The sequence below is a fragment of the Gopherus evgoodei genome, chromosome 12 (genome assembly GCF_007399415.2).
Source record: "Gopherus evgoodei ecotype Sinaloan lineage chromosome 12, rGopEvg1_v1.p, whole genome shotgun sequence".
Classification (NCBI taxonomy): Eukaryota; Metazoa; Chordata; order Testudines; family Testudinidae; genus Gopherus; species Gopherus evgoodei.
The window spans coordinates 6580258-6607665 of NC_044333.1; the positions used below are offsets into that span (position 1 = coordinate 6580258).

The following is a 27408-nucleotide window of genomic DNA, read 5'->3' on the forward strand; positions in this document are numbered from 1 at the left end:
ATTACCCCTCCCGCAGTAATCACTCCCATTCAGAATTTACATTCGGGGTCACATCTCCACTGCCTGGGCCATGTAGAATGGAACAGGAAAAGGCACTGCACAATGCTAGATGGGCCACAGCATAGTCCAGTGGAGACAGCACTGGGCTGGGAGTCAGGAGAGATGGATTTGATTCCTTGCTTGCCACTGACACACTATGTCACCTTGGCCATATCACTCAGTGTTGCCAATCCCTCAAAGCCATGTGACAGACCCCCAAATCAGGAGAGTTTAGCAGAAGAGTTATGCGGTGAGTTTTGGCCTGTCTTCTGATGTTTGAATGCCTCCTGCCTCCTCTCCCCAGTGTGTGTGCGTGTGTGTCCGTTACCGCGGCCCTTCTCCCAACAGTATAGTGTAAAGGGCTTTTGGGCCTCACTGCAGGAGCTCAGCACCCTTGTAGGTGGCTGCATGTTTCAAGCAGCAGGAAAGAGGAGGCCCCAGGGCTGCTAGGGATTATTTCATTCCAGTGATTTTAGGTAAAAAGAGTCTGTTAAAGACAGATATACTCATTTAAATTCATTTTAACCCAAGCTGTAACCTGCTGCGTATCACAGGAGGCCAAGTACCTCTGACATGTTGGATAGAACGTTGATTTTCAATAGTGAAAGCTTCAGAACCTAGCTGGACAGCCCAGAACAGATACAGATGCCTCCGCTAGCCCAGAGCAGCATTCATGGCTCGAATGATGGTGGCCACTGAAGTCCTTACTCAGCACCAGGAAGCTTCATGATATTTGACTTGTGCAGTTTCCTCCCCATTTTTCCTCAAGAAGCGGAGCTGTCCCTGGCAGACTCCCCCTCCAGCTGGGCACGACAGCCACAAAGGAAATCCCACCATCTGAGGGAGGGAGGGAAGAAGGGGATCATTATTAATCCTGATTTACATCTAGGGAAACCGAGGCATAGAACAATTATGTAACTCGCCCAAGATCATCCAGCAAGTAAGTAGCAGCACCAGGGTCAAAACAGAGCTACTACCAGAAGCATCTGGCACTGGCCACTGTAAGAGACAGGATACTGGGCTCGAGGGCCCATCAGTCTGACCCAGTGTGGCCATTCTTATGAATCTCTGGCCTTGTGTCCCATATTTAAACCATTAGACTGGGGGCCAAATCCTCAGCTGGTGTAAATTTGGCATAGCTCCATCAACCCCTCTGGTGCTACAATGATTTGCAGCCGCCAAGGAGCTGGCTTTGGGTTTGTTTTTCTATGGTAATTTTGCACAGTCCTTTTCCAATTTCTTGGTGTGACCCAGGGGCAGGGCTTTATTTGATCAATTCAGCTTTGGTATTTGATTTTTTTCTCCTTTTCTCCCTTGTTCTTGTAATTCTCCTTATGCGTCTACCGCAACCAGGGAACAAGCCCAGAGCCCTCCTGTGCCTAGCAGATCATCTGCCTCTGCTTTTATGGGCCTCAAAAGCTGAGAGCTCAGATCCTATAGGGGTTGGCTTTTTAGTAACATTTCTATTTGCTTTTTTTCCTTGATGCCTTTATTACAAAGTCACAGCAGAATTGTAACAGTGAAGTCGTCGTTCAGGAGGGGTTTTCATTACAAGCCCTTGTTTTCAGGCAGTTATTACTTTTTGGGGGGTGGGGCAGATTACCGTTAGGTTGAAATTTCTCATGTTTCTTCTTAGGCCAAATGGTGCTTTTTCTGGCAGAGATTTAATATAGGAAGCCTCTTCTCTTCTGGTCCCAGGTTGAACAGAAGAGGGTTTCCAGGCAATAAAGCATTTCTCTGGGTTTTTTGGGGTTTTTTTTTTCGGCTGGGATAATTCAATTTTTAATGCTTCAAATGTGCCTAGGACTCAGTGAGGATATGGACTCCAAAGCACAAGGGCAAAGAGGATTTAGAAGTAATGTTCTATTTGAATCTTGTTTATTGCCCAGCACTCACATACGACGGCATCAGGCATGACAGAAATATCTGCAAGAGAAATATCCAGGCAGTACAGGCCTGATCCTGAGAGGTGCTTTACTCCCTCTGCTTCCAGTTGCAGTCTGGCAGGATCTGGCCTATGTTTTCAAGAGGGCTCAGCTAGCATGGAGAACAATGGACATTCACACTCCGCCTCCCACTGCTGAGAGCATTGGTTGCCGTTTGGTGCCAAACATATTTTTTGTTTTAATCCAGCCAGACACTTTTATGAGGCACCAAGATACAGAGCTCGGGTTTCACCCAAGTTTTTGAGTGGGTGTGCATCCGCACCTCCATGCATTGACTCTGATGCAGCCCTGCACCTCTTCTCGCTTCTCATCCATCCAAAGGCTTGGCCAGGCTTCCTCTGAGAAGCTGAGTCCTACGTGATGCGTTTGAATGTGCGATCAGATGTCTGCTTACAATAGCAGCACACACTGCACTCTGTGACTCACCTCTAGGCAAGGGGGCCCTCCTAAGATCCATAATATTTTAGGAAGAGTCTCACCATGCCCAGAATTCTGCCCAGCCAGGGCAATAAACTCATGCTGATCATGCCCAAAGACTGGTGCTTGCAGCTCTCGGCCCTGGCACAGAATCTGCTTCCACCTTCCTGCAGGGCTAACAACAAAACGTGACTACACATTTTTTCAAGGCACGTGGGAGCAGCAGGGAAGAGCTGAAGCTACAAGAATTCACAGAGGCTAATGCAAGGTGAAAAACCACAGTGTGTCCTGCCAATCCAGATAGAAAGATTTCTGAGGCTGCTGGCCCTGCTTGGCAGGCCGCCGTTAGAAAGAACTCTTCAAAAATAGAAGTGTGCTAATCTCAGGAACCTGCTGGAATTCTCAATGACATTAATGAAGTGTTTTAAAAGCAGAGCGAGTGCCTTGGCTTCTTGGATTGTGCCATTCCTTGTAATTTTCCACAACAATCTAAAGGCAGCACTGTGAGGCCCAGGGCACAGCTCTCTGGAATGGAGTTCTGCTCTACAAGGGAACAGCAAAGACTAATGCCAGGCGTGTTTTCTTCACCTGCGCAGGAAGCACCGCATGCAGCACTGCGCCCTGGAAATGGGAGGGGGAGGAGGGAAAGTGAATGCGCCACATGGGGGTGGGAGTGGCAGTGTAGTCTAGCAGATAGAGAGACCTGTGTTTTCAAGAGACCTGGCCTGCTGGGTGACCATGGGCAACTCACATCCCTCCCTGTGCCTCAGTTTGCCCATCTGTACAGTGGGGTTAAAGATACTGGTCTTTGTATAAGAACTAGGTATTACTAATCCAAAGATGTCCCTTTCACCTCCTCTTAGCACTGGATGAACTCTTGGATGGAGAGGGAACACATTCATAACCAAACTACTGGTGGGAATTGCTCTTCTCCTAATCTCAGACAATTGGATATTTATGCAGCTGTTTTAAAGCAGTTAGAGAACTGAACAGGGAGTCAGGGCACCTAGGTTCCATTCCTTGACTCATTGTAACATCTACCAGCCCTCCAGGTAACTGATAGTTACTCATGCCTTGATGGGGTTAGTTTTATGCCAACACGGATGCACAATCTGTTAACACAAGCAAAGGCTGTTAACAGGACACAGATAAGGAATTGTCTTTACCACTGTTTTACTTCAACAGAGTTGTACCCGCTTTTGGTTGTAGCTCAGAGTCACAGCTTCATTCTCGACAGTTTGGTCTTCTTCTATTTGGCAAATGGTGATATATTTTCTCGTCCCTGGTTGAGCTTGAAATTAACATTTTGGTTTTTGTTCGCAGCTATAAAGGCTCAGACTGGGTCCCATTTGATGTCTGTTCCATCCTGTTACAGTATCTACAAGTTCAAAGAGATGGAGCCTAAATACTTGAGACTAACTTTGAACTCAGCTGCTAGAGAATAGCACCTGGATTCATACTAGCCTAGATTTAAAAAAGAAAAAGTTAAGGTAGGACTCATACAAAAATAACATCTTCTGCTCAGTGCTCCCTCTGCTGACTCTGACAAGGCGGTTCACAAAGAAGGTGAGTGCACAGACAGGGTCATTTCAAACTCCGCTCGGAACTAGTGGGGAAAATTCAGCAGTTAACCGATAAATGTGTCTGATTCCATAAGCAAGAGGTTAATACAAACACTGCCATAAAAAGAAGGGCAATAGTGTGTCCCTTACTTTGAATAATGTTGGCAGCAGACAATACAGCTTGAGTTCCTGACACGATTGGTCTAAATGACTGGCTGAGATCACAATGGCTTGATCACAGTAGTCAGACATCACCAAGCCTTCCTCCCTCTTCCAATGAAACTGAATCTGTGGATCAGCAGCGAGGGATCAGAGCATTTCCAGGGTCAGATTTAACTGTGGGGGAAGTGTTGGGCCAGTAATGTACATGTCAAAATCCAACCCAGCCCCAGTGGGTCTGTCCTCTCTCCCAGCATGTGAGTAGTTGCTGGCAATGGGAATTGGGGGTGGGTGTGCATGGAGAGGTGATTAAGATGCCTACGGTACGTCTACACTTCAGTAGGGAGCTAACCTCCCAGCCTGGGTAGACAGACTCATGAGAGCTTGGCTCGAGCTAGCACACTACAAATAGCTGTGTGGACATGGTGGCTCAGGGTACAGCTTGGGCTCTCAGGCACACCTGGGCTCCTAGGTGTGAGAGGCCAAGGTGCAGCCCAAGCTGCAGTACCCACACTGCTATGTTTAGCGTGCAAGGTCAAGGCACTTGCTTCCAGCCTTCAATGCCGACATATCCCTAAGGTCCTGCTGATGCGAGGAAACAGAACGCATCACCTTGGAGCAAAAGTCTGTGGCTTCTTATAGCTTCCCCAAGAGTCAATGGGCTTGGAGTAAGAGTCACAGTTCATTCTGCAGGGACCTACACCCAGCTCCATTCCCCAACTGAAAGCTCTGCTGTGAGGTGAGACTTCCCACAGGAGGTATTTCCACTGGAAGCCTGTGTTAAGATGAACAATAATGACCTGCCCTAGGGAAAAGACCATGCTGTCATACAGGTTGAATGTGCAGAGTGTAAAAAAGATGAAAATGGCTGAGAACTGGACAAGTAACAGAATGCGAATCCCAGTGATGAGTCAGTCTGGTGATTGTAGCTCTGTTCCCATCTCTTCTCCCTGATTCGACAGCCGCGCTAGGCATCACACTGACACTGAGACTGACAATCCTGGAATCTTATTATATAGGTTACTGTAGCATAGGAGCCCCAATCCCACACCAATACCCCCTCCTGTTATCTTAGTGCCTTTAGAAATGGACTCTGCCCACCACAGGTTTAAATCGTGTTGCCTGTTCACAGGGAAGCATGGAAGCCACATTAAACCCATCACAGAGATCCCTTTCTAAGGCTAGTCTTGGAAAAAGAAACCACTTGTCATGCAGGATGCTAGCGTAGGCCGGAATCCCCAAATACTCCCCACTCGTTCCATCCCTGAATAGTTAGAGCACTGTGAGCAATCGGTGACATTATTAGCAGCTTCGTACAGAATCTCACTGAAGACGATTTGCAATATTAAGTGCTTAGGACTCCGCTCGCTCCAGTGGGAACACTGCCACTCGGGGAAAACCACCCAAAAGAGAAGAAAATCCAAGCTCAGCCCTGCTTCTATGGCCACTTTGCAGTAATGCCAAGGCGCTGTTTAGGCAGGATAGAAGGGTGGAGGGTGTAAGAAAGACGGCCCTCATGGTGATCAGGTGGGTCCCGCCCCTAGAAGAGTTCAACAGTTCAGTTTGAGACCGGGCTGATCGAAGAACACAGAATGATTTCTAAAAAGGGATAACTTTTAGATACTCCGTTGAGCCCTCCCTAAGTGAGGAGCTGCAGTTTGGCAGAAACAGGGGCCTTTCCCTATTGTAAACACAGAGGTATGGATTTATTGCAACAAATTAATACTTTGCACTGATGTTTATAAAATATCGCAGGCATTCAAATGTAAGTTAAACCTCACACGACGTTCAACCCCTTTAGGTTGCTATTATCCTCATTTTACTGAGGCACAAAAAGGCCCAGATATTTAAAGGTATTTAGGCACTTAGGAGCCCAAATCCCATTGACAGGCAAAGTGCCTCATCCCTTTTGAATATGAGACTTGGGCTCCTAAATTGGTCAGGTCTTGCAATGCTGAGTGCAGCAACACCTAAATACCTTTAAATATCCAGACCTTCATGACTTGCCCATTGTCACAGAAGGAGATCGGTGAGGCTGAGAACAGAACCCAGATCTCCTGACTCCCAGTGCTGTGCTTTAACCACTACACAATGCATCCTCTGAGCAGATGGGGCTGGGGGCACTTTATAGCTAGAAAAGGTTTATCCTGTGCCATTCTTGGATTGCCTCAGACCTGGACTGCGCTGGAGCAAGTTGGATTGTGCCACTGGCTCAATTAGAATGTTGAGTACAGCGTATCTGACACATCACTGCTTAACAACAAAAACCCAAACCCACAGACAAAGGGAGGTGCTTTCTTGGGTACTTCCAGCCAATGATCCACTGGCCATTCACAGATTTGCTGCTTCCAAAGAAGCAATACATGCCAACTTAACAGTTCCACTTCAGATCACTCCTCTGCTTGCCACACAACACTTACACTGAAAACAAGTAAAAGTTTATTGAACAAAGTGTAGAAATTTATGTGATAGCAAGAAGTACTAAAAACATATGGTTACATATAAAATCATGTTCTAGAACCTAAACACTTTCATGTCTTAGAGAGCAATGCTCACCCAAAGTCCTTGCACCATTTTACAGCCAGGTTTGGCTGTGATCTTTCATTCATGAGACAAGTCTCACCGTCAGCTTGCCTCCTCAGTGGACGATCTAGGGTGTCTGTTTGCACCCACAGATATATCAGAATTATTGACCGTCCTTATTCATAAATCAGATGCCCCCCTGCTGGTTGCTCTTTCCGGTATATTCTTTTCTTGTAGATTTCACAATCTCAATCAGCATTTTACTTTGTCTGTAAATCAGCATCCATTGTGAGGCACACAATACACAATAACCATACAAGTGTCCAGCGAGAAGCCCTTCCTAAAAAGAGCCTGTCCACAGCATGTCATCTCCTGGTTACCTGTCTTAACTTTAAGATTTTAAGAACACAATTCCAGTATGGCTAAGTAACTCCTTAAATATTATCCGTGAAAACATTTTGAAATGATTATGGAGACCTGTGGGCTACTGCCTCTCAGTAGAGACCTTTCATGTCACCCTTTGGTGAAATAATACGCCTGTATCTGACCCAGGGGATCCCTGTGCAACCCTATGCATCCCTTGTGCTCTCTGTTGGTTGGCACCAAGAAGCCCTTGGCTCACACCTCACTCCTCAAATTGATGCAGTAGGGCTCAGCCACTGGCTAATCTGTAGGTATCGGCTCAGAACCCCCCTTGCCAGGACAGTGGTGGGATTTTCAAAAGACTTACAAGCAGACACCTCATTGATTTGCAACAGGATTTGTGCTCCAAACTCACTTTGGCACTTTCAAAAATCCCAGCCTAAAATGTCTTCCTGTTAAATAGATTCCTTTGTGCCAAAGGATGTGCTAAAAGGTCTGGTGCCACTTTTTGCTTTATCTTTTCCTGGTTGCTATTTCTTGACCTAGCTTGACCTCTCTGCTACGGAGATTGATGTCCAATACTGAAGTCAGAATGACTACACTTACTACCACCAGTCTGGCAGGGGCAATCAATAGCTTCTCCTTGCCAACCAAAAATAACCCAAGCCCAGAGGACAGACTGAGACATTGATTAGAGCACAAAGCAACTGGCGAAAAGCTGCAACAGAGGTAAAAAAGGAGGAAAGAACTGGGATGGGTGGTTTTGCATGTAGGTTGAAAAGCTATTTATATTTAATTTGGCATCATGCCTCAGTGGCTGCCTCTGCTGTAAAGAAAAGTACCTGAGAAGCAATAAATAAAAAGTTTAAAGAGAATATAGGTGTAAACGTAAACTCGGGAGGAGTTTTCCAACTCATTACTTCTGACAGGGATTCGCAGCCAGTATTCTAGAGTGACCTTCCACTTTGCTGGTTTGTTAGTCAAATGACAGGGATTGTTTCTGTTTTACAAGTATGCAAATCCAAACTCTTCTCACTTTAGTTTGCTGCTGTGTGATTACAAAGTACAGTTTGTGTTTATCAGTAGGCTTAGCTAGATACCTTACAAGGCTTCTCCATGGCATCTAGTCCCTGGAACAGCCATGAAGTATTTCTGCATAGAATAAGGCATACAAGACATCAAGAAAATCAATAGCACATAAAATCTGCTGTTAGCTGCAATTTCAGAGGACACTGTCACGTAAAATATCATGTTTTCTTTTTAAAAGTCCTATCGTGCTTATTAGTAACACCTGAAAGTATCAAAGGAACATTTATCTATGGAAAAAAACACCAACCACTACATTTATGTGAAAATTTTGTACCTACTACTTTCACAAGTACACCTAAGATTACTGAAAGAGGTTAGAGAAAAAAAATCCTCTATTTTTTAATTTGTTCACTTTGTGTGTGACAACATTTTGTGCAGAGTCGTTTCAATGTCTTTGCTGCTTGAGAGAAAACTTTTATTTTAAAAAACATGCCATGAAAATTGGTAAAAGAATTTAGGGAATGCGTGTTCGGCAATCAGACTAGATTTCATGTCAGTGATGCCCCCTTTAAAACTGGGTTTTTAAAACCTAAATTACTTTTAAATCATATATACTGATTGGCCTGTTTTCACTTCACTCAGCTTGGACAACGAAAACAGATTGTGTTCGTTTTGCTCTTATTTTGTAGCGCCTGCATTCTAGTAGTTAGAGCACTGAGTAGGAGTCAGGACACAGATTCTATGTCTGGCTCTGCTATCATGTTGCTGTGTGACTTTTGGTGTGTCATGTATGTCCGTGCCTCAGTTTCCCCCTCCGGGATTGTGAGAATTCGTTAGCTAATATTTGGAAAGTGTTTGACACATTTCTGTCACTTGGGTTTTATACTTTTTTAAAAAACAAGATCAAAGGTTGGAGCCTTGTATCAACCTAGCAGTCATAGGCACCGACTCCACGGGTGCTCTGGAGCTGGCGCACCCACAGGGAAAAATTAGTGGGTGCTTTGCACCCACTGGCAGCCAAACTCCTCTTCCCCCTGCCCCCTCCGAACGCGCCATCCCTCCCCCTCTGCCTACCTTCCAACGCTTCCCGCCCAGCTGCTGCCAAATAGTTGCTTGGCCGCTCTGGGAAGGGGGGAGAGGGGAGTGGGAACACGGCGCACTAAGAGGAGGAAGCAGGAAAGAGGTGGGGCCGGGGATTTGGGAAAGGAGTTGGAATAGGGGCAGGGAGGGGGCGTTGGGGACTTTGGGGAAAGGGTTGGAATGGGGGGAAGGACCTCATGGAAGGGGTGGAGTGGGGCACCCACCAGTGGGAGCAGAAGTCGGCACCTATGCTAGCAGTGTCTCTAATGTGACTCGTGGCAAATGCTAGGATTGTCTCAGTGGAGTCAAACAGAAGATGTCGCTTGCCAGCGGAAGTGTATAAACATAACATTCCTATGTTTGGGAGCAGTGTGAAGAACATGGTGGGTTCTAGCAACAAGACTTCACTAACCCTGTGGCTAAGGTTTCTGAGTGGCCATTCTTCTCCTGGCCAAGACTGATTCTTAGCAGCAGGGCAATTACAGACAGACACTCTGTGTGAAGAACTTATTTCACGTGAAACACACATTTATTCAGCACAGAAATCCCAAAATAGAAAATATACAAATCCAGGCTAAAATTAGTTTCTTACAAAAAATGCATCATTTTCATAGCATGCTGTCATTTAGCACAATGGCATTTAATAATGTGCATGCTTGAACTCCCTCTTCATATTCCACTAGCTGCTATTTCGTCTCCTGCAGTGGGACAGGTTGCCCTGTGCACTTCAGAGACCATGGGAAGTTGAAGATGCTGCCGTATCCAGCAGTCAGTACCCTTTTTGATTAACTGCAGAGGCAGAGCTTTCATTCCTGAGGCCCAAATAATTGCCATCATGCATTCTGGGGGATCCCTTAGCCAACAGTTACATTAAGTATTCGTGGACAAGAACAAGTTGCCCATACAAAATTTAGCTCTCCATGGGCCTGATCCCAGGAGATGCTGAAAGTCTGATTAACATCCACAGCTACTAATGAAGTCAACAGGCACCTCTCAGGAGAAGGCCCCTCTTGGTAGTTACTTTTTAAAGGTCTTCCTCCCAAGGAAGGCTAAGAAACACTCAGATAGTTTCTAATGACTCGTCCCAAGAATACCGATTCCAATGGTCCCATGAGTACCTTTCTAGAAAGGGAACCATGTGTTTCTGGGTGTTCTCGTGCCCTCCAATGTGACTCACAAGCAGAGCTACGTTTTGAAGACATCTCCACAGAGCAACTCTTGTGCTGTTTAATGAGTTCTAATTCCATTGCTCCCAATGGCAAGAATGGCATTTCCAGAGAGGAAACAACAATAGATCAGAAGGAAAGAAACAACTCATTAGCTCTGCCCCTTCACCATTAGCCAAAACTAGCAATCAGGAGAACTTCTTTCACGGTGTCCACATCACAAAAACCACCATGCATCTAGGAGTGAATGGGCATTCCATTTCCACCTGCTGCCCAGATGTGGGCTTTCTGGGTCTGAGGCATAGCAGTGGCAGTGGGAGGTGGAAGCAGGGTGCATAAAGCTTGCAACACCACTTCAGCTGCTGTGTGGACAAACAGAAAGTAGTCTCCACTGTACCAATGACAAGCATTAAAATCACATACGAAACTAAAGCAGCAACAGAATCAGCTAACAGCAGATGCTTACCACTAACAAAGACACTTGTACTGGCACATTAAGCCATAGCAAAAGAGAAGGGGATAACACAATGCAGTCTATACCACTCTTCTCCTCATGTTACTGGGATGTCCTCTGGAATCATGAAACTCGAAACAACTGTTCCCATGTCAACACATTGGGGTATGTGTGGGGAAGGTGGGATTTGAGGTGGGGGTGAAAGAGTTGAAATTACATTTTCAGAATCCCTATTTACAATTCCAGATCTATTTATATGATAAAAACAATAAATATTAAATGATCCTCTTTCAGAAGAGCCTTTTATATCCACTCAGCTATGAAGCCCAAAACTATTACCGTAAATCCATGGGAGAAGGATGTGTGTGCTGTAAAATAATTTTGTGATACTCGTCCTCCGGTCTAAAATGTGCTTTGGTCTAATTTCAAGATGCTGCGCAGAAGAACTTCAGTTAAACTGAGAGAAGAGTCTGTCCTTTCCCAAGGTTGGCTGGTCTCTCCTCTCTGACACAAAGAGCATCAGTGTCCCCTGTAGCAGTTTTATGTCCTTCACGCTTTCAACCATCCATGTCTGTGAATTTTCTCTTCCTGTAATTCTGCACCAGGCTGGATGCTGTGATCTGAGAAGCCTGCCCCTTCTCCCAGCACTGAAAGTCATTCAGCCCTTTCTGACCAGCTCGAAACAACGCTCGTTCCAGCTCATCCAACCGTGCCACCAATGCAGAGGTGTCCTCATTGTAGGCATTCTGGGAGGAGTCCATGATGCGACGGAAACGGCCAATAAATGTCTAAGGGAGAGAAGCAGAATTACCAATGGCTAAGGGAGATTATTCTTGAACTCAGGTACTAGAGGCCTTTGCTTACGGAGCTGAAAGATCCAGGGTTCTAGTTCCTATGCTGTTTGTATGTACGCAGCCAAGGATTTGTTCTGGACTAGCACCTGAGTGCTGGTACTGAGCTCGACATACTCAAGGATAAGCTTTACCTAACTGGGGTGGATGGATGAGTATACAAAATCCTGGCTAGAAAGTATGTGCATCACTGGGTGGAATCAGATTTGGTCAAGTGTGATTGTTGCTTTCTAGTGGCTGGCCAAGAGAGAATACTAAAACATAATACAACTATAATTCCACCTCCCTTCAAGGGGAGAAGTCACTGGTTTTGGAGCAGAGGGCCTTGCTTGACTGCAGGCCATTAATCTGTGGTCATGCATTTGTTACAATGCTGCTTAATGTTCTTCTTCTCAAAACTGAGACAAATGAGACTCCCCCTTTTAAAGGTAATATTACTACTCCTGATTGCATTTACCAAACACAAACCTCTCTCTGCCTCCAAAGCACTTGGGATGCTGTTCAAACACTTTCACGTTCAGTACAATTCAAAAACATACAACACAAACACAATACATTTTAAAAGCGAAACAAAGAGTGGATAATTGAAAAGATTTTTTTCCCCCTACCACCGCGGTAAAAAAAAAAAAAGTACATAATAAGTTACAAAGAAAGGAAAAGGGTTAAACTCTTAATCATCTTTGGAAATTGGGTTTAAGATTACTTGGGAAACCATGCTTTTAGAAGCACCAGTCTCAAAATATGACTGGGTTTTATTTATTATTTCTAGTATATGCATTTATTTGGCATCTAAAACTTTGGTATTTGGGTGCTCTACAACCACCAAATAGAGACTTTCAAGCTCTCAGTGAGGTCTCTGAAATTTAATCACACATTTCATTTATACTTCTTTGAATGTTAGTTTATTTATGCCATGATATACAAGACTCATTAACAGGGAGGAGGGACACTGTGGTGGAGCCAATCCTCACTCCAATCAGGAAGGGGTTAATCAGCACCCAGTCCAGCACACCAGGGAAGCCTGTGAGCAGCAGGTCCTTACAGGGGAGTATCCCTGCTCAGGGTAATGTGGCACTCAGAGGAAAGCTGAGCCCCCCGAGGCTCTAGCGCAGGCGCTGCTTATGAATCTCTGCCACAGACCATCTTTATGTTGTATTATTTCTATTAGTGTCTCAGGCATTCAGCCTGAGCCCCTCAGACACACAGACAGTTAAGACCCTAGACTCCCCCCACTCTCTTCACAGAGACTACTTAACTTCTGCCTTGCAGACAAAAAATGGGGTAAGCTTGTACTGCAGGATTATTTTGTTTGCCATTTTTTGTTATGGATTCTGTTATACCAAGTGAGCATGTAGGTAGGTGAGCAGCGTCCCTCAGATATATGACGAGAGGACTAAACCCTGCACTCCGAACCAGCAAAATAGTGATGCATACAGCCAGAGAAGGGTATCTGTGACCAAAGAGGCACATACTCTCACCCCAGGGGGATGCTCCAGAGATACTTTGCATATTCTGTTACTAAGAAGTGATGCATCAAAGTGTTTCTTCTTCTAGGTGACATCATGTTCCTTGTACAAAATTCACAGGACCAAATTCGGCTCCTGGATGAATACATGTGAATCTTATTGAATTTTCTGGGATCTGAATATGCACATTTGAGGCCAGAGGGCCTGATCTTGCAGTCCTTACTCAAGCTAAAATCATGTTTTTAACATGTTCTTTACAGCAAAGTTGCAGAAAATATGGAGGAGGCAGCAAAGAAAAAGGAAACCATATCTACCAAAGAAACTAGACTTGGTTTGAATACTTGCCTGCAGTATAGTCTGAGCTATCTCTGGATTCTCTGGATTGTCAAAATTCAGGAGCTGGGAGCCAAAGCCATAGTAGTATGGCCCCATTTTATGCAGGTCAACCACATTGGCATCAGCACTGAACACTGTCCGCCAGCCTTCCTTGTAAATCTTGGGCAGTTCCACTGAAAGTATCCTCCGTTTGTTGTCATACAACCCTTTTGCTAGCCACAGGGGTACTTCCACCTTTGAACCCTGCAGGCACACAACAGAAACCCCACCCCACACACCCCAAAAAATAGGTAAATGAACTCTGATCAGGATAACAAATAAACATGAGACTCAGATGAATACTGAAGTGTCACGAGAGTGATTTTATTTCAGTCTACAATAGTGGAAACTAATGTAAGTCATAGATTTTTGGTCGTCACTGGCAAAGTCTGTAGGCATGAATTTTGTGTTAGAATGGGTGCCAAAGTATGAGGCACAGAAAGACAGCTGCATGTGTAACATGTATATATAAATAAAAAACAATCTTGAAGTGTAAGCAAATTTACAAGCAGAGTCCCTGATCCTGCTGACACTTTTACATATGTGCAACTTTGCTCATGTGATTCCCCCCAATAGAATTACTTCGGGAAGTAATTTTACACATACAATTTAGTCCCTAGACTAGGGGTCATCAAACTGGTGGTTGGGACCCCTCAGGGGGGGCACGAGGTTATTACATGGGGGGGTCGCAAACTGTTAGCCTCCACCCCAACCTCCAGCATTTATAACGGTGTTAAATATATAAAAAAGTGTTTTTAATTTATAAGGGGGGGGTCAAACTCAGAGGCTTGCTGTGTGAAAAGGGGTCACCAGTAAAAAAAAGTTTGAGAGCCACTACCCTAGACAATAACCAGAATTTAAACTAAACAGCTAACCAACTACATTCTCTACCAAGAATGCTCATCTCACAACATTTAGTGGGTATAACGCCTACAGGCCCTTAAAAAAATACCCCAGCCACAGTAATTGCGTCAGTAAATGCGTTATACAGGCTGAGGGGATGCTACATAAACAAGTATTTTCTGATACTGGGTGTGAAGAGCGATTACCCTTTAATTGCACTAAATACCCCATAGCTCTCAGATTAGAATGTGTGGTGGGGTAAGATGTGCCCACGCAGAACAGTTTGCAGCCCCCTCCCCCAATCTTTAATACAAAAACGCATGGAGCCTACTGCGATTTATTGCACCCAAGGCCAAACCCGCCCACCACAAAATCCCGCCTTCAGCAGAGAACTCCCCTAGCTACCCCGCACGACACCAAACTCAGGGCGGAGACTACATTTCCCAGCATGCCCCGCTCCACCCCCGAGCTCAGCCCAGGCAGAGCCCCCAGGTCTCCTCATGCCCGAGCCCCGGCGGGCAGATAGAGAACGCAGCTCCCGCCCGGCCGGCCCAGGTCAGCGCCGACCCCAGCCCCCAGCCCGCCCCGCGCTCTTGCCCACCCGCCCGGTGGCTGCCGGGAGCTGTAGTCCCCGGCGGCGGGTTACCTCCGGGATGCCGTCGCTCTGGCCGGCCGCTGCGCCCTTGCCCAGCACGGCAGCCAGGCGGGGCAGGGCAGCCTCCACGCGCCCCGGTAGCTTCTCCTGGGACATCAGGATGTCTTCCAGCGACAGGAAATTCTCCTCGGGCCCCAGCCCGGGCCCCACTGGGAAATAGGCTTCGGCCATGGCGGGGCGGCCGCGGCGCGCTCTCAGGCGCTGCCAGGCAGAAGCAGCCGCCAGGAACGGACAACGCGCATGCGCCACCCCGGAAGCCGGCAGCAGCGCCAGGCCAGAGCAATCGAGGGGAGACCCGGTGGGGAGTGGGCGTGCGCGGCACGTGCCCTCACTCACGCGCTGCAAATAGCCACGCTGGGTGCGGCTGCAGCTGGCTGTTGCAACTCGCGAGGCCAATGATGTTGCGCCCGGGTCCCGCCCGATGAGAGGGGGCGGGGTCTTCTCCCCCGCGGTGCTGCACCCCCGCCCTGCCCGATGGATCGTTGCGGGCGGCGCGAGCAGGGGCTGGCGGGGCGCGAGCTGCCTCATGACTCTAGCGGGGGTGGCCGGTAACCGACAGCGCCGCGGCGTCGAAGCGCGGGGCCGGGGGCCAACGGGAGGCGGAGCATGTGAGGGTGAGGCCCCCTGCTGTCAGTAGGGGGCTAGGAGAGGGAGCTCCCCTCGGACAGGGGGACCCCCCAATACTCAGTGGTGTGCCAGGGGGACAACCCCCCAATACTCAGTGGTGTGCCTGGGGGACACCCTCCAATACTCAGTGGTGTGCCTGGGGGACCCCCCAATACTCAGTGCTGTGCCTGGGCCCCCCCAATACTTAGTGCTGTGCCAGGGGGACACCCCCCCAATACTCAGTGCTGTGCCTGGTCCCCCCAATACTCAGTGGTGTGCCAGGGGGACACCCCCCAATACTTAGTGGTGTGCCTGGGCCCCCCCAATATTCAGTGGTGTGCCAGGGGGACAACCCCCCAATACTCAGTGGTGTGCCTGGGCCCCCCCAATACTCAGTGGTGTGCCAGGGGGACACCCTCCAATACTCAGTGGTGTGCCTGGCCCCCGTCCCCCACTACTCAGTGGTGTGCTGGGGGGACACCCCCTCCAATACTCAGTGCTGTGCCTGGGGGACCCCCCCAATACTCAGTGGTGTGCTGTGGGAGAACACCCCCTACTACTCAGTGGTGTGCCAGGGGGACCCCCTCAATACTCAGAGGTGTGCCGAGGGGACACCCCCTCCAATACTCAGTGCTGTGCCTGGGGGACCCTCCCAATACTCAGTGGTGTGCTATGGGAGAACACCCCCCACTACTCAGTGGTGTGCCTGGGTCCCCCCAACTACTCAGTGGTGTGCTGCAAAGACAGTGTGTAACAGCTTTAATTCTAAACCAAATGGACCCACTGCTCTCTGTTCCCCCCATCACCAGCTCTGCCCCTCCCATCGCACCCAGCCTGGCCCCTGGGGGCACCAGCCACCCTCCAGGGGATACCAGACCCCTGGCTGCTCCTAGTGTCCACATCCCTTTCCCCACCGGTGCAGACAGGCAGTTTGCATTCGGGTTGAATCCAGGCTGGGTCTGGGACAGGTTGAGTCGTGATGTCGTGAAATGCCCTCATGAGACAACGCCGCCCCCTTGCTGTGGCGTAATAACATTGCACTGGCAGGAGGTAGCGTTCAAGCTAACCTCCACTCAGGACCACTCCAGTGAAATCAGGACAGTCATGTAAAAGCTCGGCCTCTTGGGAATCTCTCGCCCCACAACAAAGGTGTGAAGAAAGGACCTGGGAATTATATGTTGCATCAAAGAGTTCATTGTGCTGTACAGACACGTAGGAAGACAGTCCCTGCCCCAGATAAGTTACAGTTTGTTTAGATTTTTAAAATCAAGCGAGAAATTCTGGCAAAATTCTCATTCACTTTAATGGGACCATTTTTTCATCCCTAGTGAATTTAAATTAAAACTAAAAACATATACAGGTCTGTCTCATCTTACGCTGGGGTTACATTCCGTGGTCAGCGTGTGTAGTGAAAACCGCGTATAGTCAAAATTACATTGAGTGTAATGGCGGGCGGAATCGCCCACACTACAGGAACAGTATTTAAATTATTATTTTTCTCTTTTTTTGTTTTGTTTTTGCCAACCGCGTAAAGCTGAATTCGCGTATGTTAAATGTGCTTAAGATGTGACAGACCTGTAATTCAGAAGCTTTAAACTGCTCTGTCTAATTTGATGGCAGGTCTGTTCAGTGGAGCTGGTTGACACGAGAACATGCCTCCATCCCATAAACTGTACTGGCTTCCCTGATGCAAGTTATTTTTAATTTAACGTAAAACCCTCTGACATAGAATCTCAAAGGTATTTAGGCGTCTCACTCCCACGGTAGTGAAGTGTCTCAGTACCTTTGAGGACGTAGGCCTATGTGATTTGTCTGTTTTAGAGTGTGGCCGTCTCCTTTGTGATGGCTGAAATCAGCTGGAGTGTTTTTGCTGACTGTCTTAAGATCTTGATGCAGGCAGTTCTTGGTTGGAAGGTCCCTGTCTGTGGAATTTTCTCATTCTGGCAGGTGTCAGATCTTGAATTTGTTAACCTTCAGCATGTTATGCTAGGCTCATCTTTTCAGCTAAGCCTTTTCCGACTGGATCTAACTAGAAGAACTGGGACAAGTTTACACGGATGCAACCCAGATAGTGGGTCACTGACAGCAGTAAGTCAGCCTGGAGAAGGGGCATGGTGGTACAAACCATCCTTGCCTCTCTTTCCTTCCCTATCAGAATGCTAGGGGACAGCATCTGTGATCTCACAACTGCCTGTATTTGAGGTTTGAATCTTTTCTTCAGTGCAGCCACTCTGCCAGGCACAGGGGAGTTGCAACTTGCACCCCATTATGCCCAAGGCATGAATCTGGCCCTATCCACAAACTCTATAAAGACCACAGTGAGTATGAATTGGATCTATGTGGTTAGGCATTCCTTTTTTTTCTTTGGAGTGTGAACATGGGTCATGCTTAATAAGGAACATAGTGAAAATCCAGACAAATTAATATCTGTGCTAAGTAGGTTTAAGTAGATCTTAATGATCTCTGAATGCCAATGATTTAATTATTAAATTGTTTTCATGCGGAGGCAGAATATTGGATTTGAATTCCAATGCCACATTCACTTTAGTGCTATAACTCAATAGACCAGAGATAATGCTTCTAGGTGAAAATCACAGTCTTTGGGCCAGAGTTTGGTCTTGGGTAACAAGTGTAACTCCAGAGTAACTGCACTGATTTAACCAGAGTTACTGCAGACTTACACTGGTATAACTGAAAGCAGAATTTGACTTACTTTTTCCTTGCCTTGCTTGTTTAGAAATTTTAAAATGTTTTACATTTTATTTGGGAATTCATTTTTTTCTCTTCGCTTTATTAAACCTTGTTTGCCCTGCCTTTAATTGTGCGTGTTAAGAAATAAAACAGCATCAAAACCCCTGTACTATTACTAAGTGTCATGGAGTCCCTGGGCGATGCTCTGGAACAGCTCCTCACAAAGCCAATCAGGACTTTGGGGAGCCTCCTCTTCCTTGGAGCAGACTAGTTCAGGGCAAGAAGCTCACACGTCTTCACCTCCTGAGTCTCTCCTTGGAGCATTCAGTTGGGGTCTCAGCTCCCCCTGTGCTCAGCACTCCCCTTGCTATTCCAGTGGGGGCAGGCAGTGAGCTGTCTGCTCTGGTCACAGCATCAGAGCCAGCGTGAGCCCCCTCTCCAGTATGCAGGGGGGCGGGGAGCATCTCTTCCTCCCACTCAACCCCAGGGGGCTGGTTACAGGTAGGCAGGTATCCTGAGCTCAGCAACCCCTCCTCACTGCCAGCCAGGTCATTTGCATTTTCACTGACCATTTCCATCCTAGCCAATTGGTTCCCTGGATTTAAATTCAAACCCTCGGCTGTTACAGGAGCAGGGCCTGGATCCTGTCCCAAAGAGACACAGTCACCCCCCAGCAGGGCCTCCCAGCCGATATCCTGGAGAGCCCCAACGACCAGCCAGCCTGACCCCTCCTGGGTCTGCACAGGGATCTGGATGATAGGCAGGGCTAGGGGCTTCTTCCCAGGGACCTTCACCCAGGTCCCACAGCCCCTCAGCATCTGGGGCTGCACCACCACAGTTCTCTCTGTCCCAGGGTCTCGCCACCCCAGGCGTGTTTCCCCACTGACCCCTGAGCAGCCCCCTATGTCTCTCTGCTCCACCATCGCCAGTCCATGCTGCTGCTGCTTCTCCTGCAGCTTTTCCTTAGGCTCTTGGTCTCTCTCACGGTCCTCTCGGGCTCTGCTCCCATCCCATCCATCTCCAATCCCCTGATGGGGAACTCGATCGTGAAGACTCTCATCTGGTTGGGGACCAGACTCGGGGTTGCCTGGCTGTTGCTCCAGCTGCTCCCAGATCCTCTTGTAGCCCCATCTGGGTCAGGAATCTGCTCCTCAGAGCGGTCCTCCTCCTCCAACTACATGATTAACTGTGCCTTGGTGAACTTCCCCATGCGTAACCCTCTCTTTGTGCACAGGATCACAATGTCCTTCTTAAGGAGATGATGATAGGCCATCACTTCACCGTTCCCAAGTGGCTCTGGACTCACAGGCCTGTGTGCTCTTGGCTCCCCCATGGTTTCCAGGAAGAACCCCTGGTGTGTCAGCCCTTCTCGTGATCACCACCTCTTTGCTAGGGTCGAGCTGCAGACTCCTCCGCCCATGGGACTGCTCCTGCAATCCCCAGGGGAACCCTGCTACTGCAAAAATCCTTCTCTCTCCCAGGGTCAAGTGGCAAGCTCCTCCACGCCTGAGACTGCTCCCTGCAGTCCTCAGGGTGACCCCATTACTCCAACAATCCTTCTCGCTGGTCACACACTCCCAGAGGTAAACTGCCCCCTGAAACCGTCCCTCGCTGAGCCTTCAGCACGCCTGGTCCTCATTATCTCCCCTTTGTTTTACTGCTCCCCAGTCACTTACTGCAAGCAGCGCCATTCACGGGGTGCAGTACATCCCACCTCTACCACCAGTTGTCACGGAGTCCCCGGGCGATGCTCTGGAACTGCTCCCCACCAAGCCAGTCAGGACTTTGGGGAGCCTCCTCTCCCTTGGAGCAGACTAGTTCAGGGCAAGAACCTCGCACGTCTTCACCTCCTGGGTCTCTCCTTGGAGCATTCAGCATCCTCCGCCCCTCTGTGCGCTTCCTACAGCGAGCCCGCCCCAGCAGGGTCCTGGGGAAGCCATAGTGTCCTGCACCCCCACTTCATAGTCAGACGTGACTCTCAGCCAGCCAGTAAAACAGAGGTTTATTCGATGACAGGAACAGGGTCTAAAACAGAGCTTGTAGATACAGCGAACCAGACCCCTCGCCATTCTGGGGGGCAGTGAGCCAGACCCCCACATCTGCACTTCACTCCTCATCCCCAGCCAGCTCCAGACTAACCACCCCCTCCAGCCCCATCTCCTCTGCTCAGTTCCTTTCCCGGGCCAGGAGGTCACCTGATCCCTTTGTCTCCAACACCTTCAGTTGGCACCTTTGCAGAGGAGGGACCCAGGCCATCAGTTGTTAGGAGACAGAGGGTCAGGCATTTAGGTGCACTGGCCCTTTGCTCTGCCAGATACTTAAGAACTGCCATGGGGACACTGAGGCACCAACACAGTATTCAGAGAAAACATTAAGAACATTTCTAGTTCATCACACTAAGCACAGTAATCTATAAAATAACAGAGCTTTTGTATCATTGGTAACGATTTTATTTTCCTTGTATCAGGGTTTATAGCTATGTTTGTCAATCTCTGCTCATACAAAGCTTTGAGGAGGTTTGAAAGAAACATGAGCATCGGTACACCCATGGGAAATGGTGATTTGAGTTGTTCCCACAGTTTTTGATTACTTAAGCAGAATGATATTTTTGAAACTCGTTCTGTTTCTCTTCCAACCAAAGACATACTGGCAAATGGACGAGGAATGAATCGAAGGTGTGGGGTGGGATTTTGAAAAATACTAAGCTGCTTTCAGCAGGAGTCAGGGGCCTAATTGTCATCAACATTCTTGAAAATTCCATCCTGGTTTTAGTGTGGTCAATATTAAAGTTGAAGGGTGGTAACAAATATAGCCAAAACCAGACTAATCTGAAAAAAAGTCTGAATAGAAGAACAATCTAGGGAATACTGCGATCATGAGACTTTTTTCAATACATATTAGGGAACACTGGCTCATGATGATTTATCCATGAATTGCAACATTTCTCCCTAGTGGTTTAAAAATTGACAGCCTCAGATTCAGTGTGAAAGAATGATGGCTCTCATCCTCTCTTTGAAATGTAGCTTTAAGTTTAGGTCCATATTTGGTCCCTCACTGAATTTGTCAGAGATTGACTTTTGTTTGATTTTGAGCCTCTCCAATTGTACTACTCTTACAATTGAATACAGCCAAAGTTTTAGAGTAAACTTGGCTTGAAGCGATGAAAAATATATGGCTACAAATAGGTTCATATATTTGTGGGATCAGATTAGCAAAATTTGGGGAGCTTTTGAAACATGGGTCCTAGCCTGTCACACCTTCCCCAACCTCCACCTTTGATTCTGGTTTAATCTGGCACGGCTTGTTGCAAGAGTGAGTGGGGAAGCTGAGTCTGCTCTGTGGAATGGATCATCCAGCTGACCCTTTTTTGTGCAGAGAGTTGGGATTCTGTATGCCACTTTGTTTTACTGGGAAAAATAATAATGAAAATGTATAGACTGAACTGTGATTATAAAAAGAGTGTGTGATTATTAACCATGAACACTTGTTTTTTATCATCTTGTCACTTGTCAACTAAAAATCTACATTTGAATCTTTGAAGATTTTCAATCTGTAGTGTCATATATCAAAAAGAGAAAGAATAAAGAAAGAGATTTTGCAGTTCATGACTAACTCACCAATCAGTGTCACTTTTTTCATTACTTTTACATTCTTATGATCACCGTGTTCTCCATGGAGCCTTCTGCTCAAGCTGGTTTCAGGTGGTTTGATATTGTTTTGACTGTGTTAACTTCCACACTTGTATTTTGATGAAAATCAAACCTGCTAAAACACCAAATTTGCAACACTTTGTTAAATCTTGTATTATCTATTTTGTTCAAGGAAAATGTCATCAAAAGTGTTTTTTTTAAGTACAAAATGTTGGGCTAAGAATACATAGTTGCTATTACCATGGTATCTAAGCAATACAAAAAACATAGGTAGATAAAAAGTAACGAGTTTTTTTGTGAACTCTAGTATGCTGAAGTTGTGAAAATCCAAACGAACCTGATGTGTTAGCTGAGTAGAAAGGACATACACAGACCAAGGAGCAGAAGAAATATCTGCACATGTGTATGCAAATATGACACCCATACTTCGTCAGTTTTAGACAGTCTCAGGTACATTAAATCTTTGCAACAATGCAATGCACAACTGAAGGGCAAAATCCAACAGCAGAAAAAAGATTCACATAAAAATGAAAAGGTCAACATTTTATCTTTTTCCCTAGTAAGATTCCAAGTTTTCATCCACTGTACAGAAAACAATTGGTATATTTCAGATAGAAGTCTTAAATATTGTCCTTGATTTGTGATGAGAGAGAGAAACTTTGGAATAATATTTCCATCCTTGCACATTTTCCAGAGGGCTGGTATAACAGATTTCAAGAGTCCTTTTTAACGGACAGTTTTGGATGAAGATTCTAATTTACAAGACTGGACTAAAAAAAATTCCGTGTTTAGTTGGGTCATAGGAACAAAGTCTTTGTGCTGAAAATGGAGGTTTGCAGAGATTGTGAGAAGACAGGATTGTACAAATGGAGTCATCTCTCTTTATAGGGTTTGGAATCAAAATGTCTGGAAAGAGAAAAAAGAAAATTAATATTTCCATCAATCCCGAGATGCCTCAGCCTGAAATGAATGATCCTGAAGTGAGACAAGATGACCCAGAGAGACTGAGGTACAGTGCAAACACAAAGATAAAGGAATCACATAATTTCAGAGAACACTCTTATACTTATTACAGGACTACTCTGAGGCTGTGTCTATGGGTACATCTACACTACGGGATTATTCCGATTTTACATAAACCGGTTTTGTAAAACAGATTGTATAAAGTCGAGTGCACGCGGCCACACTAAGCACATTAATTCGGTGGTGTGCGTCCATGGTCTGAGGGTAGCGTCGATTTCCAGAGCGTTGCACTGTGGGTAGCTATTCCGTAGCTATCCCATAGTTCCCGCAGTCTCCCCCGCCCCTTGGAATTCTGGGTTGAGATCCCAGTGCCTGATGGGGCAAAAATCATTGTCGCAGGTGGTTCTGGGTAAATGTCGTCAGTCATTCCTTCCTCCGGGAAAGCAACGGCAGACAATCATTTCGTGCCCTTTTTCCCTGGATTGCCCTGGCAGACGCCATACCATGGCAACCATGGAGCCTGTTTTGCCTTTTGTCACTGTCACCGTATGTGTACTGGATGCTGCTGACAGAGGTGATACTCCAGCGGCATTCATTTGCTTTTGCATGATAGCTGAGACGGTTATCAATCGTTCTGTACCATCTGCTGCCATTGTAAATTGGCAGTGAGATGACGGTTATCTGTCGTTCTGTACCATCTGCTGCTGTCATAGGTGCCCCTGGCTGAGGTTGGCCAGGAGTGCAAAGACAAAAATGGGAATGACTCCCCGAGTCAATCCCTCCTTTATGGTATCTAAAAATAGAGTCAGTCCTGCCTAGAATATGGGGCAAGTGTACTAGAGAACCAGTGTATCAGAGAACCAGAGAGCACAACCGCTCCATGTCAGATCCCGCAGAAATGATGAGCTGCATGCCATTTACAGGGGGTGCCCCTGCAACAACCCCACCCGTTGCTTCCCTTCTCCCCCAACCTTCCTGGGCTACTGTGGCAGTGGTCCCCCCATTTGTGTCATGAAGTTATAAAGAATGCAGGAATAAGAAACACTGACTTTTTAGTGAGATAAAATGAGGGGGAGGCAGCCTCCAGCTGCTATGACAGTCCAGGCAGGACATTAAGCGGTGTGGGGGAGAGGAGCCCAGCATCCTGCTGCTATGATCGTCCAGGCAGTACAGAATCTTTTCTTTACACATGAAAGGGAGGGGGCTGATGGAGCTCAGCCCCCAGTTGCTATGATGAAGACGGTTACCAGCCGTTCTATACCCTCTACTGGGAATGACCGGGAAACATTCCTATTTTCACCCAGGCGCCCCCGGCCAGCCTCACCTGAGGCCAGCCAGGAGTACTCAGCAGCTATCAAGCATATTGTACCGTCTGCCACCGGGGAGGGAAGAGGAGCGGATACTGCTCTTTACTGCCGCGGCATCGCGTCTACCAGCAGCATTCAGTACACATAGGGTGACATTAAAAAAGTCAATAAATGATTTTTTTCCCTTTTCTTTCGGGGGGGGGGTAGGGAGTAAATTGACGAGCTATACCCTGAACCACGTCGGACAATGTGTTTGAACCTACAGGCATTGGGAGCTCAGCCAAGAATGCAAATACTTTTCGGAGACTACTGTGGACTGTGGGATAGCTGGAGTCCTCAATACCCCCTTCCTCCCTCCATGAGCGTCCATTTGATTCTTTGGCTTTCCGTTACGCTTGTCACGCAGCACTGTGTAGCTTGGAGATTTTTTTCAAACGCTTTGGCATTTTGTCTTCTGTAATGGAGCTCTGATAGAACAGATTTGTCTCCCCATACAGCGATCAGATCCAGTATCTCCCGTACGGTCCATGCTGGAGCTCTTTTTGGATTTGGGACTGCATCGCCACCCGTGCTGATCAGAGCTCCACGCTGGGCAAACAGGAAATGAAATTCAAAAGTTCGCGGGGCTTTTCCTGTCTACCTGGCCAGTGCATCCGAGTTCAGATTGCTGTCCAGAGTGGTCACAATGGTGCACTGTGGGATACCGCCCGGAGGCCAATACCATCGATTTGCGGCCACACTAACCCTAATCCGATATGGTAATATCGATTTTAGTGCTACTCCTCTCGTTGGGGAGGAGTACAGAAACTGATTTAAAGAGCCCTTTTATATCAATATAAAGGGCCTCGTAGTGTGGACAGGTGCGGCGTTAAATCGGTTTAACGCTGCTAAAATCAGTTTAAATGCGTAGTATAGACCAGGCCTATATTGCAGGTGCTACAAGTGGCACACAAGCGGTGCTGCAGCTATGCCACTGTAGTGCTGTAGTGTAGACCTTTGCTACAGCAACGAAAGGTTTTTTTTTAGGGCTGTCAAGCGATTAAAACAATTGTGATTAATTGCACGATTAAAAAAGTTGTGATTAATCGTGCTGTTAAACAATAATAGAGTACTATTTATATACATATTTTGAATGTTTTCCACATTTTCCAATATATTGATTTCCATTACAACACAGAATACAAAGTTTACAGTGCTCACTTTATTTTTATTATATTTTCACTGTAAAAATAAAAGAAATAGTATTTTTCAATTCACTTAATACATGTCCTGTAGTGCAGTTTTTCTATCATGAAAGTTGAATTTACAAATGTAGAACTATGTACAAAAAATAACTGCATTCAAAAATAAAACCATGTAAAACTAGAATCTACAAGTCCACTCAGTCCTATTTCTTGTTCAGCCAATCGCTCAGACAAACAAGTTTGTTTACATTTGAAGGAGATAATTCTGCTTGCCATTTGTTTACAATGGCACCTGAAAGTGAGAACAGACATTCTCATGGCACTTTTGTAGCCGGCATTGCAAGATAGTTACATGCCAGATGCGCTAAAGATTCATATGTCCTCCATATGTCCTTCACCCACCATTCCAGAGGATATGTGTCCATGCTGATGAAGGGTTCTACTCAATAACGATCCAAAACAGAGCAGACCAATGCACATTCATTTTCATCATCATGAGTTAGATGCCACCAGCAGGAGGTTGATTTTCTTTTTTGGTGGTTCGGGTTCTGTAGTTTCCGCATCGGAGTGTTGCTCTTTTAAGACTTTTGAAAGTATGTCTCATCCCAAACAGATTTTGGAAGGCACTTCAGATTCTTAAATCTTGAGTCAAGTGCTGTAGCTGTCTGTAGAAATCTCACATTTCTTTGTGTTTTGTCAAATCTGCAGTGAAAGTGTTCTTAAAACGAACAACATGCTAGGTCATCATCCGAGACTGCTATAACTTGAAATATGTGGCAAAATGCGGGTAAAACACAGAACAGGAGGCATACAATTCTCCCCCAAGGAGTTCAGGCACAAATTTAATTAACGCATTATTCTTTTAACTAGTGTCATCAATATGGAAGCATGTCCTCTGGAATGGTGGCCAAAGCATGAAGGGGCATATGAATGTTTAGTATATCTGGCACGTAAATACTTTGGAATGCCAGCTACAAAAGTGCCATGCAAATGCCTGTTCTCACTGTCAGGTGACATTGTAAATAAGAAGCTGGTAGCATTATCTCCCATAAAAGTAAACAAACTTGTTTCTCTTGGTGATTAGCTGAACAAGAAGTAGGACTGAACAGACTTGTAGGCTCTAAAGTTTTACACTGTTTTGTTTCTGAGTGCAGTTATGTAACCAAAAAAAAATCTACATTTGTAAGTTGCACTTTCATAATAAAGAGATTGCACTACGGTACTTCTGTGAGATGAATTGAAAAATATTATTTCTTTTGTCTATCATTTTTACAGTGCAAATATTTGCAATAAAAATAATATAAAGTGAGCACTGTACACTTCGTATTCTGTGTTGTAACTGAAATCAATATATTTGAAAATGTAGAAAAACATTCAAAATATTTAATACATTTCAATTGGTATTCTTTTGTTTAACAGTGCGATTAAAACTGCGCTTAATCGCAATGCATTTTTTTGAGTTCATTGTGTGAATTAACTGTGATTAATCAACAGCCCTAGTTTTTTTCATTGTTTTAGGTGATCTCCCTCTCCCAGTGGCAGTAGCTAGGTCAATGGAAGAATGTTTCCGTCATCCTAGACATGTCTATACTGTGGGTTAGGTTGGCATAGCAGTGGCGCTCAGCAATGTGAATTTTTCACATCTCTGAGCACCGCAGGTATATGAACCTTAATTTTAAGTGTCGACCAGGCCTGAGAATTGTGTCTCTGGATGCATTGTAAGAAATGTAGGAAATCAGCTGCCAGGTCATGTGCCTCCTTTTGTATAGTTTGCCCTTCCATGATAAGAGAGATACCATACTGGGATTTATCATACAGCTTCTGAGAGGGAGTCTTCAGCAGGTTCCAGCATCCAAAAATCAGCCTTGAACAGCAAACTAGATTATAGTTGATTGGTCTTGCTGAAGGAAAGGGAATGGTCTATTGCATAAGTGATCCTGCTTATGCGTTGTGAAATTAATTATAATTCCATAATACGTGAGCGTCAGTATAAATTAGGAGTGATCCTGTTGAAGTCACATGGAGTTACAATGGTATACAGTGGTTTGAGAGGAGGATCAGACCCATTAGTGAGATGAA

The 27408-nt window shown here is 46.2% G+C and overlaps 2 protein-coding genes across 7 annotated transcripts in view; one reads left to right on the top strand and one right to left on the bottom strand.

Moving 5' to 3' along the window:
• Nucleotides 1-9628: 9628 nt before the first annotated feature.
• GINS3 (GINS complex subunit 3) lies at nucleotides 9629-15489 on the bottom strand. Of its 2 annotated transcripts, XM_030582263.1 has the most exons (3): nucleotides 14920-15483; nucleotides 13401-13634; nucleotides 9629-11526 (listed from the first exon to the last, which is right to left on the bottom strand). In XM_030582263.1, exons 1-3 carry the CDS (start codon nucleotides 15454-15456, stop codon nucleotides 11296-11298), a joined length of 1002 nt encoding a protein of 333 aa, XP_030438123.1. In that variant the 5' UTR covers nucleotides 15457-15483; the 3' UTR covers nucleotides 9629-11295. The 2 variants fall into 2 exon arrangements, with proteins under 2 accessions (XP_030438123.1, XP_030438124.1); XM_030582264.1 differs by lacking the exon at nucleotides 13401-13634 and having other exon boundaries at nucleotides 14920-15489.
• Nucleotides 15400-27408, top strand: part of LOC115660641 (diacylglycerol O-acyltransferase 1-like) — a 46046-nt gene continuing 34037 nt past the window's right edge. For 3 of the 5 annotated variants that reach the window (XM_030582249.1, XM_030582250.1, XM_030582251.1), the window contains exons 1-2: nucleotides 15406-15476; nucleotides 22764-22884. In XM_030582249.1, coding sequence (XP_030438109.1) covers nucleotides 15455-15476; nucleotides 22764-22884 — 143 coding nt within the window. In that variant the 5' untranslated portion in view covers nucleotides 15406-15454. Of the gene's footprint in view, nucleotides 15477-22741; nucleotides 22885-27408 lie in introns of those variants that run through there. The other 2 variants (XM_030582252.1, XM_030582248.1) reach the window with 2 other exon arrangements.